This window comes from Erinaceus europaeus, chromosome 16 (genome assembly GCF_950295315.1).
Source record: "Erinaceus europaeus chromosome 16, mEriEur2.1, whole genome shotgun sequence".
Taxonomy (NCBI): Eukaryota; Metazoa; Chordata; class Mammalia; order Eulipotyphla; family Erinaceidae; genus Erinaceus; species Erinaceus europaeus.
This window is the reverse complement of record NC_080177.1, coordinates 36,381,498-36,398,296: the sequence shown is the minus strand read 5'-3', so window position 1 is coordinate 36,398,296 and position 16,799 is coordinate 36,381,498. Positions and strand designations below refer to the sequence as shown.

The following is a 16,799-nucleotide window of genomic DNA, read 5'->3' as shown; positions in this document are numbered from 1 at the left end:
TTGGGGCTTATCTGTCACTCATAGTTTTGATCTTAATACTAATACAGAAAAACTGAAAAATACCCCTATTTTATTAAGTCCCACTAAAAAGGTGAGATCATCTGATACTCATTTTTTTCTCTTCTTGGCTTATCTCATTCAACATGATGTCCTCAAGTTTCATCCAAGAGGATACAAAGAAGACAACCTCACTTTTTTCTGGACTTTTCTCTTGATTTGCTGTTGCTATGGATTTCATTTTTTAAAAAAGATTTTTATTTATTTATGAGAAAGGAGGAGAGAGAAAGAACCAGACATCACTCTGGCATATGTGCTGCCAGGGATCGAACTCACGACCTCATGCTTGAGAGTTCAAAGCTTTACCCACTGCACCACCTCCCAGGCCACTAAAGTATTTTATTTATTTTATTTTTGAGAAAGATGCAGAGAGAGAAAGACACAGAGAGAAACACCAGAGCATTGCTCAGCTCTGGCTTATGGTGGTGCAGGGGATTGAACCTGGGACTTTAGAACCTCAGGCATGAGAGTCCCTTTGCATAACCATTATGCTATCTACCCCCGTCGGATTTCTTTTTTTTTTAATATTTTATTTATTTATTATTGGATAGAGACAGACATTGAAAGGGGAGGGGAATAGAGAGGAAGAGAAACAAAGAGACACCTGCAGACCTGCTTCACTGCTTGTAAGGCTTTCCCCCTGCAGGTGGGGACCAGAAGCTGAAACCTAGGACCTTGAGCACCTTGACTAATGTGTGCACTTAACCATGTGTGCCACTGCCTGGCCCTGGTATGGATTTTTTCGATCTCCCCATTCTGTCTGTTGCCAAGATATCAGATTGTGTTGAGGTTTCAGATATGGATGGTTGGTTAGGAATGGCAGGGATATGTCACACCCAGAGTTCAGCTTCAGGCAGTCACACTGTGGTCCCTGGAATGCTGGTGTGTGTGGGCCAGCTCCTTTCCTAGATGTGTCCACTCCTGTTGAGAGACTGTGGGCCACCAGGGTAGGTCTCTGGAAGCATTGTGGGTTCCTGGTGAGGGGAAACAAGCCCAGTAGACTTTGTTTAGAGTAGATTTCAAGTGCAGTTTTATTTCTTAGTTCTGTCTAGGGTCCAATTGGTTGCGAAGCACTGAACCCTTTGAGAAAGAGATCTGTACCTCTAAGATGCTCTTATCTCAGCTCCAGTGTCCCCCGGGCTTCTCTCCTTTTATTTCTGGGTTTTCTGGGTTTCACTGATTGCTCTGATGGTTTGTGTAGCTCCCTTGGTTGTTGTTGCCCCTGCTGTCTCCATTTCACAGAGCTTAGTCACAGCTCTGCCATCTTCCTACTCCTGCCAATATTTTTTTAAAGATATGGAATTCCATCAAGCAAAGTACATTCTTAGACGAGTGCACTGGGGATTAATGAACATCATTTATCTAAACTCCCAGGTAAATTTGAGCTGGGTTATAATAATGGGATCTGACAGAGGCTACAGCAAAGAATTTAGGACTCCATCAATATTTTTATAAGTAATTCACATTTAAATTGTGAAGTAACTAAAAATGAAAAGTTGGAATGTTGAAATCAAAGGAAAATAAAAATAATGAATCTGGAAAACAATGTCAATCACAGTTACAGACTGTAAATTAATGCAGCATTGGAAAAATGGTTTCCTCTAGTTGACCATTCCAGAAAGGTCAGCTCATTATCACTCAATAGCACAGAGATAGATCCTATGAAAGTGGGTCTAAAGAGAGTGCTCAGGTAATCAAAAGTTTTCAGGTGGACCTCTGCCCCTTGGTGTAAGGATGCTTTTTCCACTGCAATCTTATATTTTTAAATCAATTTCAACAGTTTTTGCCTTTGGATCAGAAGAACTGAGCATTCCAAACCCTAATGTATTCCTTCCTCATACAGAGAGATCCAGTTTTAAAATATTTTTAAATATTGATTTCATGTATCAAATATGAGAGCTTCACATAAAAGAGAGAAAAGACAGAACATCACTCTGGTACATGCACTATTGGTGACTGAACTAGAAACCTGAGGCCTATGAGTCCAATTCTCTACTAGGTGATCTAGCTTTATATTGGGACAAGAAATTCAAATAGAATAGGGTTATGCTCCTGAAATTTTGTAAAAGGACATCCATTTTGGTAATGGTGAAGATATTTATTACTCATTTGAGCATACCAGATGTTGCCTTCATAAGAATAAATAATTCTCCAAAGGATAACACATAGCTAGTGTGGAGCCAGGTGGTATGGCAAACCTGACTGAGCACACATGTCATAATGCACAAGGACCCAGGTTTGAGCCCCCGGGTCCTACCTGCAGGGGGAAAGCTTTTGAATAGTGAAACAGTGCTGCAGGTGTCTCCTTTTCTCTCCCTCTCTATCTCCCCTTACCCTCTCTATTTATGGCTGTCTGTCCAGTAAATAAAGATAATAAAAAAAATTAAATGGATCAACTAGCAATACCAAAGGAGACCACCTGGGACTGAAATAAGACAGAACTAGAACAACTTCAAGGACCCACCAAATCACAGGTGAGTGCAAACACATGGTGTGGCTGGTGGACAGAGAGGAGCCATGGGATAGATTAAGTGGCTGGTAACAGTCAGGCAGTTTATCAGTTGAGACACCACCTCCAGTCTGTTCCACCAAGAAGGGGACGGCTAAAGAGAGGAGAGGACTCCCTGGAGACTCACCAAGTGCAACTCTGAGTCTCCATTGCTACTGCCCTCAGAACCTGGAGCAGCAGCAGGGAGAGACACCAGGGGACAGAGATCTAACCAGGAAACTCAGGAGAAGACTTATACCTCCTTGGTATAGCAGTGCAGCTATAAGAGTCTCTTTGCATAATCACTGGATTATCTCTGCCACACCCTGCTTTATCTCTTGATCAGGAGTCAGTGATTAAGCTAAGAAGCCTACTTATAGTTTAAAAACCCTCAGTTTCCCATAGCCTACAGGGAAGAAAATGAACAAAAGAGGCTTTTAAGCCACTGAGCTCCAACTCAGGGATTAAAATACTATTGAAACAACTGTCAATTTCCACAACTGTGAACCCTTTAATTACCTTACTTAGACACAAGTCAATCCAGGAAATAGTGATCAGGAATTTGAAAAGTACTGAGAGAGGGACCTCATAACATACTATATAAAATGGTTAAACCAACAATAAGAAATATTGGAGAAATGAACCAGGACAAGAGTCAACCTAAAAGACACTCAAAGGGTGAAGCACAAAATAATGAGGTCAACATCCAAATCACAGGAGTGAGTAAAGAGTTTGAAAGAATTGTAATCAGAAATACAGGAACAACAAATGAAAGAACAACAAATGGAAGAAAACACTAACTATCTCAAGGTTATTAGAGAACTGAAAGCTGAAATATATGAGCTAAGAACACAACTAGCTGAACAAGCTAAAACAGTATAAGAACAGGAAAACAAAATATATGAATGCCAAAGAATAGTACAGGGGAGAGAAAACAGAATAAATGAGGCTGAAGACAGAATTAGCAAAATCAAGGACGAATTAGAGACAACTAAAAAATAAGTAAAAGATCTCAAAAAGAGATTAAGAGATGCTGAAAACAAAAACAGAGACCTATGGGATGACTTCAAAAGAAACAATATACGCATTATTGGCTTACCAGAGGAAAAAAGAGAGGGAGAGGAAGAAAGCATTCTTCAAGACATAATAGCTGAAAACTTCTCTAGTCTAGACAACATCAAAGACATAAAGTTCAAGAAGCCCAGAGGATCCCAAACAGAATTAACCCAGACTTAAAGACACAAAGACACATCATATTTAGACTGGAAAGGAATAAGGATAAAGAAAGGATCCTGAATGATGCAAGAGAAAAACAGAGTCAACTACAGAGGAAAACCATAAGATTAGCAGCAGAATTCTCCACAAAAACACTACAGGCCAGAAGAGAATGGCAAGATACCTATCAAGTGCTCAATGAGAAAGGCTTTCAACCAAGAATACTATATCCTGCTAGACTGTCATTCAGACTATATGGAGGCATAAAAACCTTCTCAGACAAGTAACAGTTGAAGGAATCAACTATCACCAAACCTTCCCAAAAAGAAGTTCTGAAAGGTCTCCTATAGAGTCAGACCACGATAAACAAGCCATATAACAGAACACCCTAAAGCTCTACAAGAATGGCGTTAAAATATCTTCAATCTTTGGGGGGTAGATAGCATAGTGGTTATGCAAAGAGACTGTCATGCCTGAGGCTCCGAAGTCCCAGATTCAATCCCCCGCACCACCAAAAGCCAGAGCTGAGCAGTGCTCTGGTGTTTCTCTGTGTCTTTCTCTCTCTGCATCTCTTTCAAAAATAAAATAAATAAAATACTTAAAAAAAACTTCAATCTTTGATATCAATAAATGTCAATGGCCTGAATTCACCTATTAAAAGACACAGAGTAGGAAGATGGATCAGAAAACACAACCAAACAATATACTGTCTACAGGAAACCCACCTAACTCAACAAGACAAACACAGACTTAAAGTGAAAGGATGGAAAACAATCATACAAGCCAATGGCCCACAAAAAAGGACAGGAACATCTATTCTCATATCTGACGTGATAGACTTTAAATTAGAAAATATTAAAAAAGATAGGAATGGACACTACTTAATGCTCAGAGGATCAGTCAATCAAGAGGATTAAACAATTATTAACATCTATGCACCCAATGAGAAGCCATCTAAATACATCAAACTTCTACTGAAAGAGCTACAGCAATATATTAACAGCAACACAGTCATAGTAAGGGACTTCAACACCCACTCTCTCAACTTGACAGATCATCCAGGCAGAAAAGCAATAAGATATAAGGGAGCTAAACAAAGAGATAGATTAACTAGAACTATTGGACAATTTCAGAGTCATTCATCCCAAGAAACTGGAATACACATTTTACTCAAATCCACATGGGTCATTCTCAAGGATAGACTATATATTAGGCCACAAAGACAGCATCAGCAAATTCAAGAGCATTGAAATAATCCCAAGCATCTTCTCAGACCACAATGGAATCAAGCTAACACTTAACAATCAACAAAAGATTAGTAATAGTCCCAAAATGTGGAAGCTAAACAGTACACTTCTTACCAATTTCTGGGTCAAAGAGGAAATCAAGGAAAATCAATATGTTTTTGAGAGTTCAATGAAAGTGAAGACACAAGCTATCAAAATATTTGGGACATAGCTAAGGCAGTACTGAGAAGGAAGTTCATAGCTATACAACAACACAGTAGGAAACAAGAAAAAGCACAAAAAAACAGCCTGATTGCATATCTTAAAGACCTAGAAGAAAAACAACAAAGGAACCCTAAAGCAACCAGAAGGACAGAAATCATTAAAGTTAGGGCAGAAATCAATAACATTGAGAATACAAAAACCATACAAAAGATCAACAGAAGTAAATGTTGGTTCTTCGAAAGAGTGAATAAAATCCACAAAACTTTAGGCAGACTCACAAAACACAAAAGGGAGAAGACCCAAATAAATCAGATAGTAAATGAAAGAGGAGATATCACAACAGACACCGCAGAAATTCAACATATCATGTGAGGCTTCTATGAACAACTATATGCCACCAAGCTAGAGAGCCTGGAAGAAATGGATGATTTCCTAGATATCTACCAACTTAAAAAAACTAAGTAAAGAGGAAGTAGATAACATGAACAGGCCCATCACAGCTAATGAAATTGAAACAGTTATCAAAAATCTTCCCAAAAATAAAAGTCTTGGACCAGATGGTTTTACACATGAATTCTACAAAACCTTCAAAGAAGAACGAATACCTCTACTTTTAAAAGTCTTCCAGAAGATTGAATACACTAGAGTACTCCCTTCCAGCTTCTATGAAGCCAACATCACTCTGATAACAAAAGCAGACAGGGACACAACCAAAAAAGAAAACTATAGACCAATATCTCTGATGAACATAGATGCTAAAATACTGAACAAAATTCTACCCAACAGGATACAGCAGTATATTAAAAAGATTGTTCATCATGACCAAGTGGGGTTTATCCCAGGCATGCAAGGTTGGTTTAAGTAACATATGTAAATCAATCGATGTGATCCACCACATTAACAAAAGCAAGACAAAAAAACCACATGGTCATATCAATAGATGCAGAGAAAGCCTTTGACAAAATACAACATCCCTTATGATCAAAACACTACAAAAAATGGGAATAGATGGAAAATTACTCAAGATAATGGAGTCTATATATAGCAAACCTACAGCCAACAGCATACTCAATGGTAAAAAACTGCAAGCATTTCCACTCAGATCAGGTACTAGACAGGGATGCCCACTATCACCATTACTATTCAACATAGTGTGGGAAGTTCTTGCCATAGCAATCAGGCAGGACCAAGGAATTAAAGGCATACAGATTGGAAGAGAAGAAGTCAAACTCTCCTTATTTGCAGATGACATGATAGTATACACAGAAAAACCTAAGGAATCCAGCAAGAAGCTTTTGGATATCATCAGGCAATACAATAAGGTGTCAGGCTACAAAACTAACATTAAAAAATCAGCTGCAACAATTTGTAATAGCCAAAACCTGGAAGCAACCAAGGTGTCCAACAACAGATGAGTGGCTGAGCAAGTTGTGGTATATATACACAATGGAATACTACTCAGCTGTAAAAAATGGTGACTTCACCGTTTTCAGCCGATGTTGGATGGACCTTGAAAAAATCATGTTGAGTGAAATAAGTCAGAAACAGAAGGATGAATACGGGATGATCTCACTCTCAGCCCGAAGTTGAAAAACAAGATTAGAAAAGAAAACACAAGTCGAACCTGAAATGGAATTGGAGTATTACACCAAAGTAAAAGACTCTGGGGTAGGTGGGTGGGTGGGTGGGGAGAATACAGGTCCATGAAAAATGATGAATGAATTAGTGGGGGTTGTATTTTTAAATGGGAATCTGGGGAATGTTATGCATGTAAAAAAAAAAAAGAAGTAGAAACGCAAAGCAGAAATTGACTGAGTTTGGAGTATGGCACCAAAGTAAGAAAGCAGAAGTATACTAGAGTTTGCAGTGAGTACCCTCCCTAACACTTCCTCTCCACTATTCCAAGCTTTGGGTCCATGATTGCTCAACAATTTGTTTGGCTTTGTATGTTAACTCTCTTTTCAGTCACCAGGTTCCAAATGCCATCAGGATACTAGCCAGGCTTCCCTGGATTGAAGACACCACCAATGTGTCCTGGAGCTCAGCTTCCCCAGTGACACACTCTACTAGGGAAAGAGAGAGGCAGACTGGGAGTATGGACCGACCAGTCAACGCCCATGTTCAGCGAGGAAGCAATTACAGAAGCCAGACCTTCTACCTTCTGCAATCCTCAATGACCCTGGGTCCATGCTCCCAGAGGGATAGAGAATGGGAAAGCTACTGGGGAGGGGGTGGGATATGGAGATTGGGTGGTGGGAATTGTGTGGAATTGTACCCCTCCTACCCTATGGTTTTGTTAATTAATCCTTTCTTAAATAAATAAATAAAATATTTTTTAAAAAATCAGCTGCATTCCTCTATACAAACATTAAGATAGAAGTTGAAATCCAGAAATCAATTCCTTTTACTATAGCAACAAAAACAATCAAATATCTAGGAATAAACTTAACCAAAGATGTGAAAGACTTGTATACTAAAAATTATGAGTCACTTCTCAAGGAAATTGAAAAAGACACTAAGAAGTGGAAAGATATTCCATGTTCATGGGTTGGAAGAATTAACATCATCAACATGAATAGACTACCCAGAGCCATCTACAAATTTAATGCTATCCCCATCAAGATCCCAACCACATTTCTTAGGAAAATAGAACAAATGCCACAGATGTTTATCTGGAACCAGAAAAGATCTAGAATTGCCAAAACAATCTTGAGAAGAAAGAGCAGAACTGGAGGCATCACACTCCCAGATCTCAAATTGTATTATAGGGCCATTGTCATCAAAACTGCTTAGCACTGGAACATGAATAGACATACTGACCAGTGGAATAGAACTGAGAGCCCAGAATTAAGCCCCCATTCCTATGGACATCTAATCTTTGACAAAGGTGCCCACACTATTAAATGAGGAAAGCAGAGTCTCTTCAACAAATGGTGTTGGAAAAAATGGGTTGAAACATGCAGACGAATGAAACTGAACCACTATATTTCACCAAATACAAAAGTAAATTTCAAGTGGATCAAGGACTTGGATGTTAGGCCACAAACTATCAGATACTTAAAAGAAAATACTGGCAGAACTCTTTTCCACATACATTTTAAAGATATCTTCAATGAAACGAATCCAATCACAAAGAAGACTAAGGCAAACACATTCCTATGGGACTATATCAAATTAAAAAGCTTCTGCACAGCAGAAGAAACCAATACCCAAACCAAGAGACCCCTCACAGAATGGGAGAAGTTCTTTACATGCCATATATCAGACAAGAGGCTAATAACCAGAATATATAAAGAACTTGCAAATCTCAGCAAGACAACAAATAACCCCATCCAAATATGGGGAGAGGATATGGACAGAATATTCTTCACAGAAGAGATCCAAAAGGCTGAGAAACACATGAAAAAATGCTCCAAGTCTCTGATTGTCAGAGAAATGCAAATAAAGACAATGAGATACCACTTAACTCCTGTGAGAATGCCATACATCAGAAAAGGTAACAGCAGCAAATGCTGGAGAGGGTGTGGGGTCAAAGGAACCCTCCTGCACTGCTGGTGGGAATGTAAATTTGTCCAACCTCTGTGGAGAACAGTCTGGAGAACTCTCAGAAGGCTAGAAATGGGCCTGCCCTATGACCCTGCAATTCCTCTCCTGGGGATAGATCCTAAGAAACCCAACACACCCATCCAAAAAGATCTGTGTACACATATGTTCTTAGCAGCACAATTTATAATGTCCAAAACCTGGAAGCAACCCAGGTGTCCAACAACAGATGAGTGGCTGAGCAAGTTGTGATATATACAATGGAATGCTCAGCTATAAAGAATGGTGACTTCACCGTTTTCAGCCAATCGTGGATGGACCTTGAAAAATTCATGTTAAGTGAAATAAGACAGAAACAGAAGGATGAATATGAAATGATCTCACTCTCAGGCAGAAGTTGAAAAACAATATCAGAAGAAGAGCAAACGCAAGTAGAACCTGAACTGGAATTGGAGTATTGCACCAAAGTAAAAGACTCTGGGGTGGGAGGGTAGGGAGAATACAGATCCAAGAAGGATGACAGAGGACTTAGTGGGGGTTGTAGTGTTATATGGAAAACTGGGAAATGTTATGCATGTACAAACTATTGTATTTACTGTTGAATGTAAAACATTAATTTCCCAATAAATAAATTTAAAAAAAATTAAAACAATATAAAGATAGAACAAGTGCTATAAAAAATGTAACTTAAAGGGAAGAACTTCTTTCCTGCTAGACATCAGAAGTGGCCCTATATCTCTGGAGATTATCAGAGTCTGAGTAATAAAAAAAGAAAAAAATCTGCTACTCTGAAGATCTTTTAATTTTTTAATTTATTTTTATTGATTTAATAATTATTGACAAGACCATATGATAAGAGTGGTAAAATTCCATACAATTCTCACCACCAGAGTTTCAAATCCTATCCCCTCCACTGGAAGCTTTCCTGTTCTTCATCTCTCTGGGAGTATGGAACCAAGATCATGATCTTTTAAATTTTGACACAGTCATGCCTTATAAGATAAAATCAAAGAAAAGCTTCTCTTACCTTATCTTTTAGTTTTTCCATCCAATTTCTCACTAGAAAAAACAAGAGAAGAAAGTGTAAGTAATAATCTTTTATTTATATTTATTATGTTAATTTGATAATTTATACTTCATAGTATTAAATTAATTTGATATAACAAAGGTGTAATTAAATGAGATATAGCAGAAAGGTCACCATTTTTAACATGAATATAGATTTTATTATTGTTCTTTTTTCTAATTTGTGTGAAAAGGCAGCAAAGAGCATAAATATATTCTTTTTATCAAAATAGAGAATATTTTATTGATAAATGTATTTTCTATTATTAAATGCTTTGGGAGAAGGTCTGAGAAAAGAGAAAAAAACTACCTTTAAAATATCAAGTTTAAGGGGGCTGGGTGGCAGTGCACCTGGTTAAGCACACATATTACAATGTGCAAGGACCTGGGTTCAAGTCCCCAGCCACCACCTGCAGGGGAAAGCTTTGCGAGTGGTGAAGCCTTGCTGCAGGTGTCTCTCTATGTCTCTCTCCCTCTGTGTCTCCCTCTATCCTCTCAATTTCTGGCTGTCCCTATGCAATAATAAATAGAATTTTTTAAATGAATAAATAAAATATCAAGTTTATTTCTTATCTGATATTTTCTCCTCAGTTTTGTTCCTCATCTTTCTCTGTTTTTAAGCTCAGTGAGAACTCTATACTTAAGTTAATGTCATAACTGAACAAGGTAGGAAAGGGCAATGGGCCAGGTTGCCCAATACTGGGCCCAAAGAAAAATATTTGCAATCACCTTTGAAGAAGAAACATTTAACTAGCACCAAAAACAGGGAAGTATTTCTGAAGCTTATATACTCTGAAAACGGTGTAACTGCATCACAAATAACCACTAATAAAAGATAAATAAAAAGAAATAATTAAGTCATTTATATGTATAGACCACCAAGAAAAGGCTGCATTAACTATGAACGTTACAAAGAGCATGACACAAGCATTTGAAAATAAGTGTGTCAAGGGTAGAAAGAAGCACCAGTCAAAATGACAGCATGCATTAAAATAGCCATGTTAAGAATGGTCTGATGCTAGTGGTTGTGTCTTTAAAACTGTAACTGTCTTTATAAGAATGTTCCATCACTGAATAAAATTTCATTTTTTAAAGTATCAAAAATGGGAGAAGATCAACACAATCTTGTTTAACCTTTATTATTAAAAAAAAAAAAAACCTTTCCAAATGTCCTTTCCTCTCTGGGAGCTTCAAGACACAGGAAAGGACAGAGACTCTGAAGTGATTCCCAAAAAGTGCCAACCAGGGATTGCCAAATTTCTCTTGTAAAGGATCAAGCAGTAAATGCTTTGGGCTTTGCAGACTGTACAGTCTCCGTCACAACTACTCAATTCTGCTGTTCAAGTATGAAAGTAGTCACAAAAAGCACATAATTAAATGGGCTTGAATATGTTCCAGTAGATGTTATTTATAGACACTAACATTTGAATTGCTCATAATTTTCATGTCACAATATTTTTAATTTTTCAACCATATTAAAATATAAAGAAACATTCTCTGCTCATGAATCATACATAAGCAGGCAGCAAGCCAGATATGACCCATGGGTCATAGTCTGCTTTTTCCTGACAATAAAAAAAGACATATATCACCAAGAAACTGGTGTCTCCATTTATGATCTGACTCTAGGAATAATATTTTTGGCAGTAGTATAACAAAAAGCATATGTATACAACTGTACCCCTACATTGCATCATTTGATCAGCAAAAGGAAAAAAAAAGATTTGCTCATGGTTAATAAGGAGTAGAATCACTGAAACTCCAACCACTCTCTGACTTAAAGTTGCACATGGATAAGTTTTCCCAACTAACTAACCATTTCTTTTAATAATACCATCATTTCTCTGCTCTCTCGGGTTGGAAACATGGAAATGTTTGCTATCACACTGATGATCAAGGTTTGGGTTGATAAAACTTTTAGCAGTGTGAGTGGATTTTGCAATTAATATCAAAGTTTTTTAAGGTTCATTATTTTTATTCAAGTTTGGTTTTAGAAAAATATATAAACATATAAACAACATCAATATCCAAACATAGGTATTGATATAAAAAAACACATTAGTTCAAATTTTTAACTATATGCAGTCAGGGGCCCCAGTGGTGGCATACCTAGTTGAGTACATATGTTACAATGGTCAAGGATTTGGGTTCAAGCCCCCAGTTCCTCCCCCTGCAGCGGGGAAAGCTTTGCAAGTGATGGAACAGTGCTGTAGGTGTGTGTGTATATGACTCTCTATCTCCCTCTTCCATCTTGATTTCTGACTGTTTCTATACAGTAAATAAATAAAGATAATTTTTTAAATATATATATATATATATATATATATATGCAGTCAGGAGGTGGTGGTGCAGAAAATAAAGCATTGGGCTTTCAAGCATGATGTTCCAAACTTGATCAGCGCATACCAGAGTTGTGTTCTGATATTTTCTCTCATTCTCTCTCATTCTCTCTCTCTCCTCTCTCTCTATCTATCCTTTTTTATTTCTTTCATTAATAAATTTTAAAATATTTTTAAAATCTTTAGGCTATGTTAACAGAGTCGAATTTATGTGAAGTTTAGATGTCATAAAGAAATTTTTTTTTTTTTTTTGCTGACGCTGGAGCTTCAATGCTCCAACCCAAATTTTTTCAGAAAGAAAAAGAAAGACTGAGAAAGAGGGAAAGTCACCACAGCAACAAAGTTTCCTTCAGTGAGATGGGCGCACTATCCAGGTGAGCTATTAAGTTAATGGCATGGTGTTACTCAAATTACATATTGTAAAGAAAAATATGGGATATGTATAATGGGAGCCCACGTTAGTGAGTATAAACAGTATATATATATATATATGCACATTAAAATGCCAGTGGAATTAATTGATAGTCTATAAAACTATAGACAACTTTCTTTTAGTCCGGGTGTTTTCAGGATTTTCCAATAATTATTCCTAAGTTCCTACTAATTTTAAAATAAGGAAAGAAAACAAGTCTCACCGAAAAGAACCTCAGAAAATACTGTAAATATTTGCTAATAAAATTAGTGGTTGGGTGGCTGAAAGTGGGGCACAAAAGAGCCTTTCCATTTGATTAATTCCTCAGCCCACAGATACAGTTTATCCTAACCCCACTGATTCCATTTTTCTTTCTTAAAATTGTACCGAATGCAAGTCTGACAGCATGATGATTTAATGAAGTCTCTGGTCTCCCAACAGGAAGAGAGGTAACACAGGGGGAAAAAAAGATCAACATGGATTATTAAAAGCAGGGTCTCCTTCATTTACTGCTGGTGTACACAGGAGTCCAGGAGCAAGAATCTGCCCTCTACTGATCTATCTATTGAGAAAAAGGGAGGAGTGGCAAAAAGTGAAGAAGAAATTACAGGCAAAATAACTTTGCCATGTACACTCTTAGTTCTTTATAAACTGGCTGAAAAGTATCCAGACTTCTCACTGAGAAGAATATTTTTTAACTTTCCTTCATTTCTAATAAGATGCTATTGATTATCTATAACTGACATCATCATAAATTTTCTCTCACTAAAAAAGATCAAAGGTAGAAAAAAATTCAGCCTTTTTTTTTTTTAGCTAATAATTTCAATTTGTTGAGAACCTCCCCAAAAGTTTGCATGGCGGGTTATCCCCAGTTTACAAACAAAGAAAAATGGAGTTTAAGTGAAAAACTAAAGCTACACAGTTAAAGGGAAAAAAAAAGTATGAGATGGAATTTGAGCCCAGCCACCACGGCTTTAAAGCGAACATCTGCTTATATGCCAGACAGTCCCTTCAGGGATGGGTGTGGATATGTATGCCAGGGTGACCATATCTTAGCACTAGGTAGGACATTTCTGGGTTCTGCAGAAGAAGGTATGCTCAAATTGAGGCAGGATATATATGTGTTAGTAAATTTGTCTATTGTTCTGGCACCTTTGTCTTCTCTGCCCTGTCTCCCTCTCTCTCTGGAGAATGTCCTTCTATCTCTGCCTCTATGTGTATCTCCCTATAAACTTGTTTCCAGTCTGTTTCTGTCTGTCATACTGTGTATGTCATTCTTTTTCCTCTTTTTCTTCTTTCTCTCACAGTCTTTCTGTATGTCCATATAGGTGTGTGTGTGTGTGTGTGTGTGTGTGTGTGTGTGTGTGTGTGTGTGTGTGTGTGTGTGTGAAACATCTGAGAATAAACTAGATTTTAATTCTAACATAGACTGGGGGTTCTGTGTGCTACTAGAGAACAATAGCCTTGAGTGGCAGGAATTCTAAAGTGAAACCTGAAATTCAGAACAAACAATGCTGAGGGTCTTGAGTATGAGGTCAGGACACATGGCAACACTATGAAGCAGAATATACAAGGCAGGAACAGATGGGAGAAGGAAAAATAAATTTTACTCCAATTATATAAACCTTGAAACTCCTATACAACATCCATGTGGATTTTTTTGCTGGCAGATGAAATCTGGGGGAAACCTAGACTAAAGACCAGCTTTGGGATTAATGAGCATATTGATGAAATGTGAAATCAAAAGAGATGGTAAGCTCACTCTGGAATATCACATACACATACAGAATCAGAAAGGCTTCTCTAGAGAACTAGAAATCAATAGGAGTGTGTATATATAAAGAAATTGGCCTATGCAATTATGGAAGCTGACAATCAGTTCCAAGATCTCCAGTGTGAGTTGACAAGCTGGAGACCCAGGAGAGCTGATGGTGTAGTTCCAGCCCAGAAATTGGGAGACTCAACACTTAGGAAGAGCTGATGTTTGTTTAACTCTGAGGGCAGAAAAAAATCCATTGTCCCAGCACAAATGTAGTCAGGCAGGAGGAACTCTCCCTTCAAAAATCAGGGTCAGCCTTTCTGCTCTAGTCAGGCCTTCAACTGATGGGATGAGAGCCAGTTGCAGATTAGGGAGGGCATTCTACTTTGTTTGGTCTACATATTCAAATATTAATTTCATTTAGAAACACCTTCACTGACACTCTCAGGATAATATTTGGGGATTAGGATATGGACACCTTTAAGCCATATTTTAACTAGCATATCCTATTAACTCTCAGCCTAGAGTTGTGTTCCACACAGCTTCCCAGAAAATTCCTAGCAGCAAGAAATCCCACGTGAGTATTCCTCTCCATGTCTCTCCACTCAGCCTGTCTCACTTACTCACGCCCTCACCATGCTTCCCAGGGTCGTTTCCAAATAAACGCATTGCACTCTGATCCTGATTTAGACTCTGCTATTTGCTAGTTTGTTTGTTTGCTCATAATGTCACCAGGGTTATTACTGAGGACCAGTGCCAGCATAATGAATTCCACTGCTCCCAGCAGTCTTCTTCTTCTTCTTTTTATTATTATTATTATTATTTGAGAGGACAGAAAGAAATTAAGAGGGGAAGGGGAAAGAGAGATACCTCCAGCTCTGTCTCATCACTCATAAAGTTTCCCCCTGCAGGTGGGGACTGGAGGTTTGAACCCTGGTCCTTGTGCATGGTAATGTGTGTGCTCAACTGAATGCAATACCACATGGTCCCTCAGAGTCTGCTTTTAGGGTACTAGTCTAATTCTGCTACCACCACCAAAAAGACAGGTCTTCCCTTTTGTCATACTGATTTCACTTCATTTTGTACATTTAAAAAAAGGGGGGCAGAGGGTAGATAGCATAATGGTTATGCAAACAGACTCTCATGCCTGAGGCTCCAAAGTCCCAGGTTCAATCCCCCGCACCACCATAAACCAGAGCTGAACAGTGCTCTGGTAAAAAAAAAAAAAAAAAAAAAACTCAAAATGAGCAAGTGTAAGAAGCAAGAAATACAGGAAAGCTGACCAAATTTAAGACAGGTGTCACTTTTCATTTATCTAAACTAACTGTAACTGAAGTCATAAGACTTCATGAATTTATACAATATACCCTTACTTTGTTGTACTGTGTAAGACATGCCTTAGAGCTAATTCCACTTAACTCATGTTCAATTTTCAAAGGGTTATAGATATCTCCTGTAATAATCAAATTTTTAACATCTCATGTCTTTGAATATTATAGGAAATTATTTTTATTTTAACCAATTAGTAGAGGAATGTATGTTTCAGTCAAATAAAAACTGAAATGTCGGGAGTCAGGTTGTAGGGCAGCGGGTTAAGTGCACGTGGCGCAAAGCACAAGGGCCAGCATAAGGATCCCGGTTCGAGCCCCTGGCTCCCCGGGGGCCTGCAAGGACAGTTGCTTCACAGGCGGTGAAGCAGGTCTGCAGGTGTCTTTCTCCCTCTCTGCCTTCCCTCCTCTCCCCATTTCTCTCTGTCCTATCTAACAATGACATCAACAGCAATAAAACCTACAACAAGAGCAACAAAAGGGAAAATAAATAAATAAATATAAAACAATTTTTCTTCTGATTTTTTTAATTGAAGAATTAATGTTTTACATTCAACAGTAAGTACAATAGTTTGTACATGCATAACATTCCCCAGTTTCCCATTTAACAATACAACCCCCACTAGGTCCTCTGAATCCTTCTTGGACCTGTGTTCTCCCCACCCACCCACCCCAGAGTCTTTACTTTGGTGCGATACACCAATTCCATTTCAGGTTCTACTTGTGTTTTCTTTTCTGGTCTTGTTTTTCAACTTCGGCCTGAGAGTGAGATCATCTCATAGTCATCCTTCTGTTTCTGACTTATTTCACTTAACATGAATTTTTCAAGGTCCATCCAAGATCGGCTGAAAACAGTGAAGTCACCATTTTTTACAGCTGAGTAGTATTCCATTGTGTATATATACCACAACTTGCTCAGCCACTCATCTGTTGTTGGACACCTTAGTTGCTTCCAGGTTTTGGCTATTACAAATTGTGCTGCCAAGAACATATGTGTACACAGATCTTTTTGGATGGATATGTTGGGTTCCTTAGGATATATCCCCAGGAGAGGAATTTCAGGATCATAGGGTAGGTGATCTGGGAGATGGCGCTGTGGATAAAGACTGGGCTCTCAAGCAGGAGGTCCCAAGTTCAATCCC

The 16,799-nt window shown here is 38.1% G+C and overlaps 1 protein-coding gene across 1 annotated transcript in view; it reads right to left on the bottom strand.

Annotated features, from left to right (window-relative positions):
- ARMH4 (armadillo like helical domain containing 4) overlaps nt 1-16,799 on the bottom strand; it is a 137,238-nt gene that overhangs the window by 7,136 nt on the left and 113,303 nt on the right. Inside the window, exon 6 of the mRNA XM_007519246.3 lies at nt 9,782-9,813. Coding sequence (XP_007519308.3) covers nt 9,782-9,813 — 32 coding nt within the window. The remainder of the gene's footprint in view (nt 1-9,781; nt 9,814-16,799) is intronic.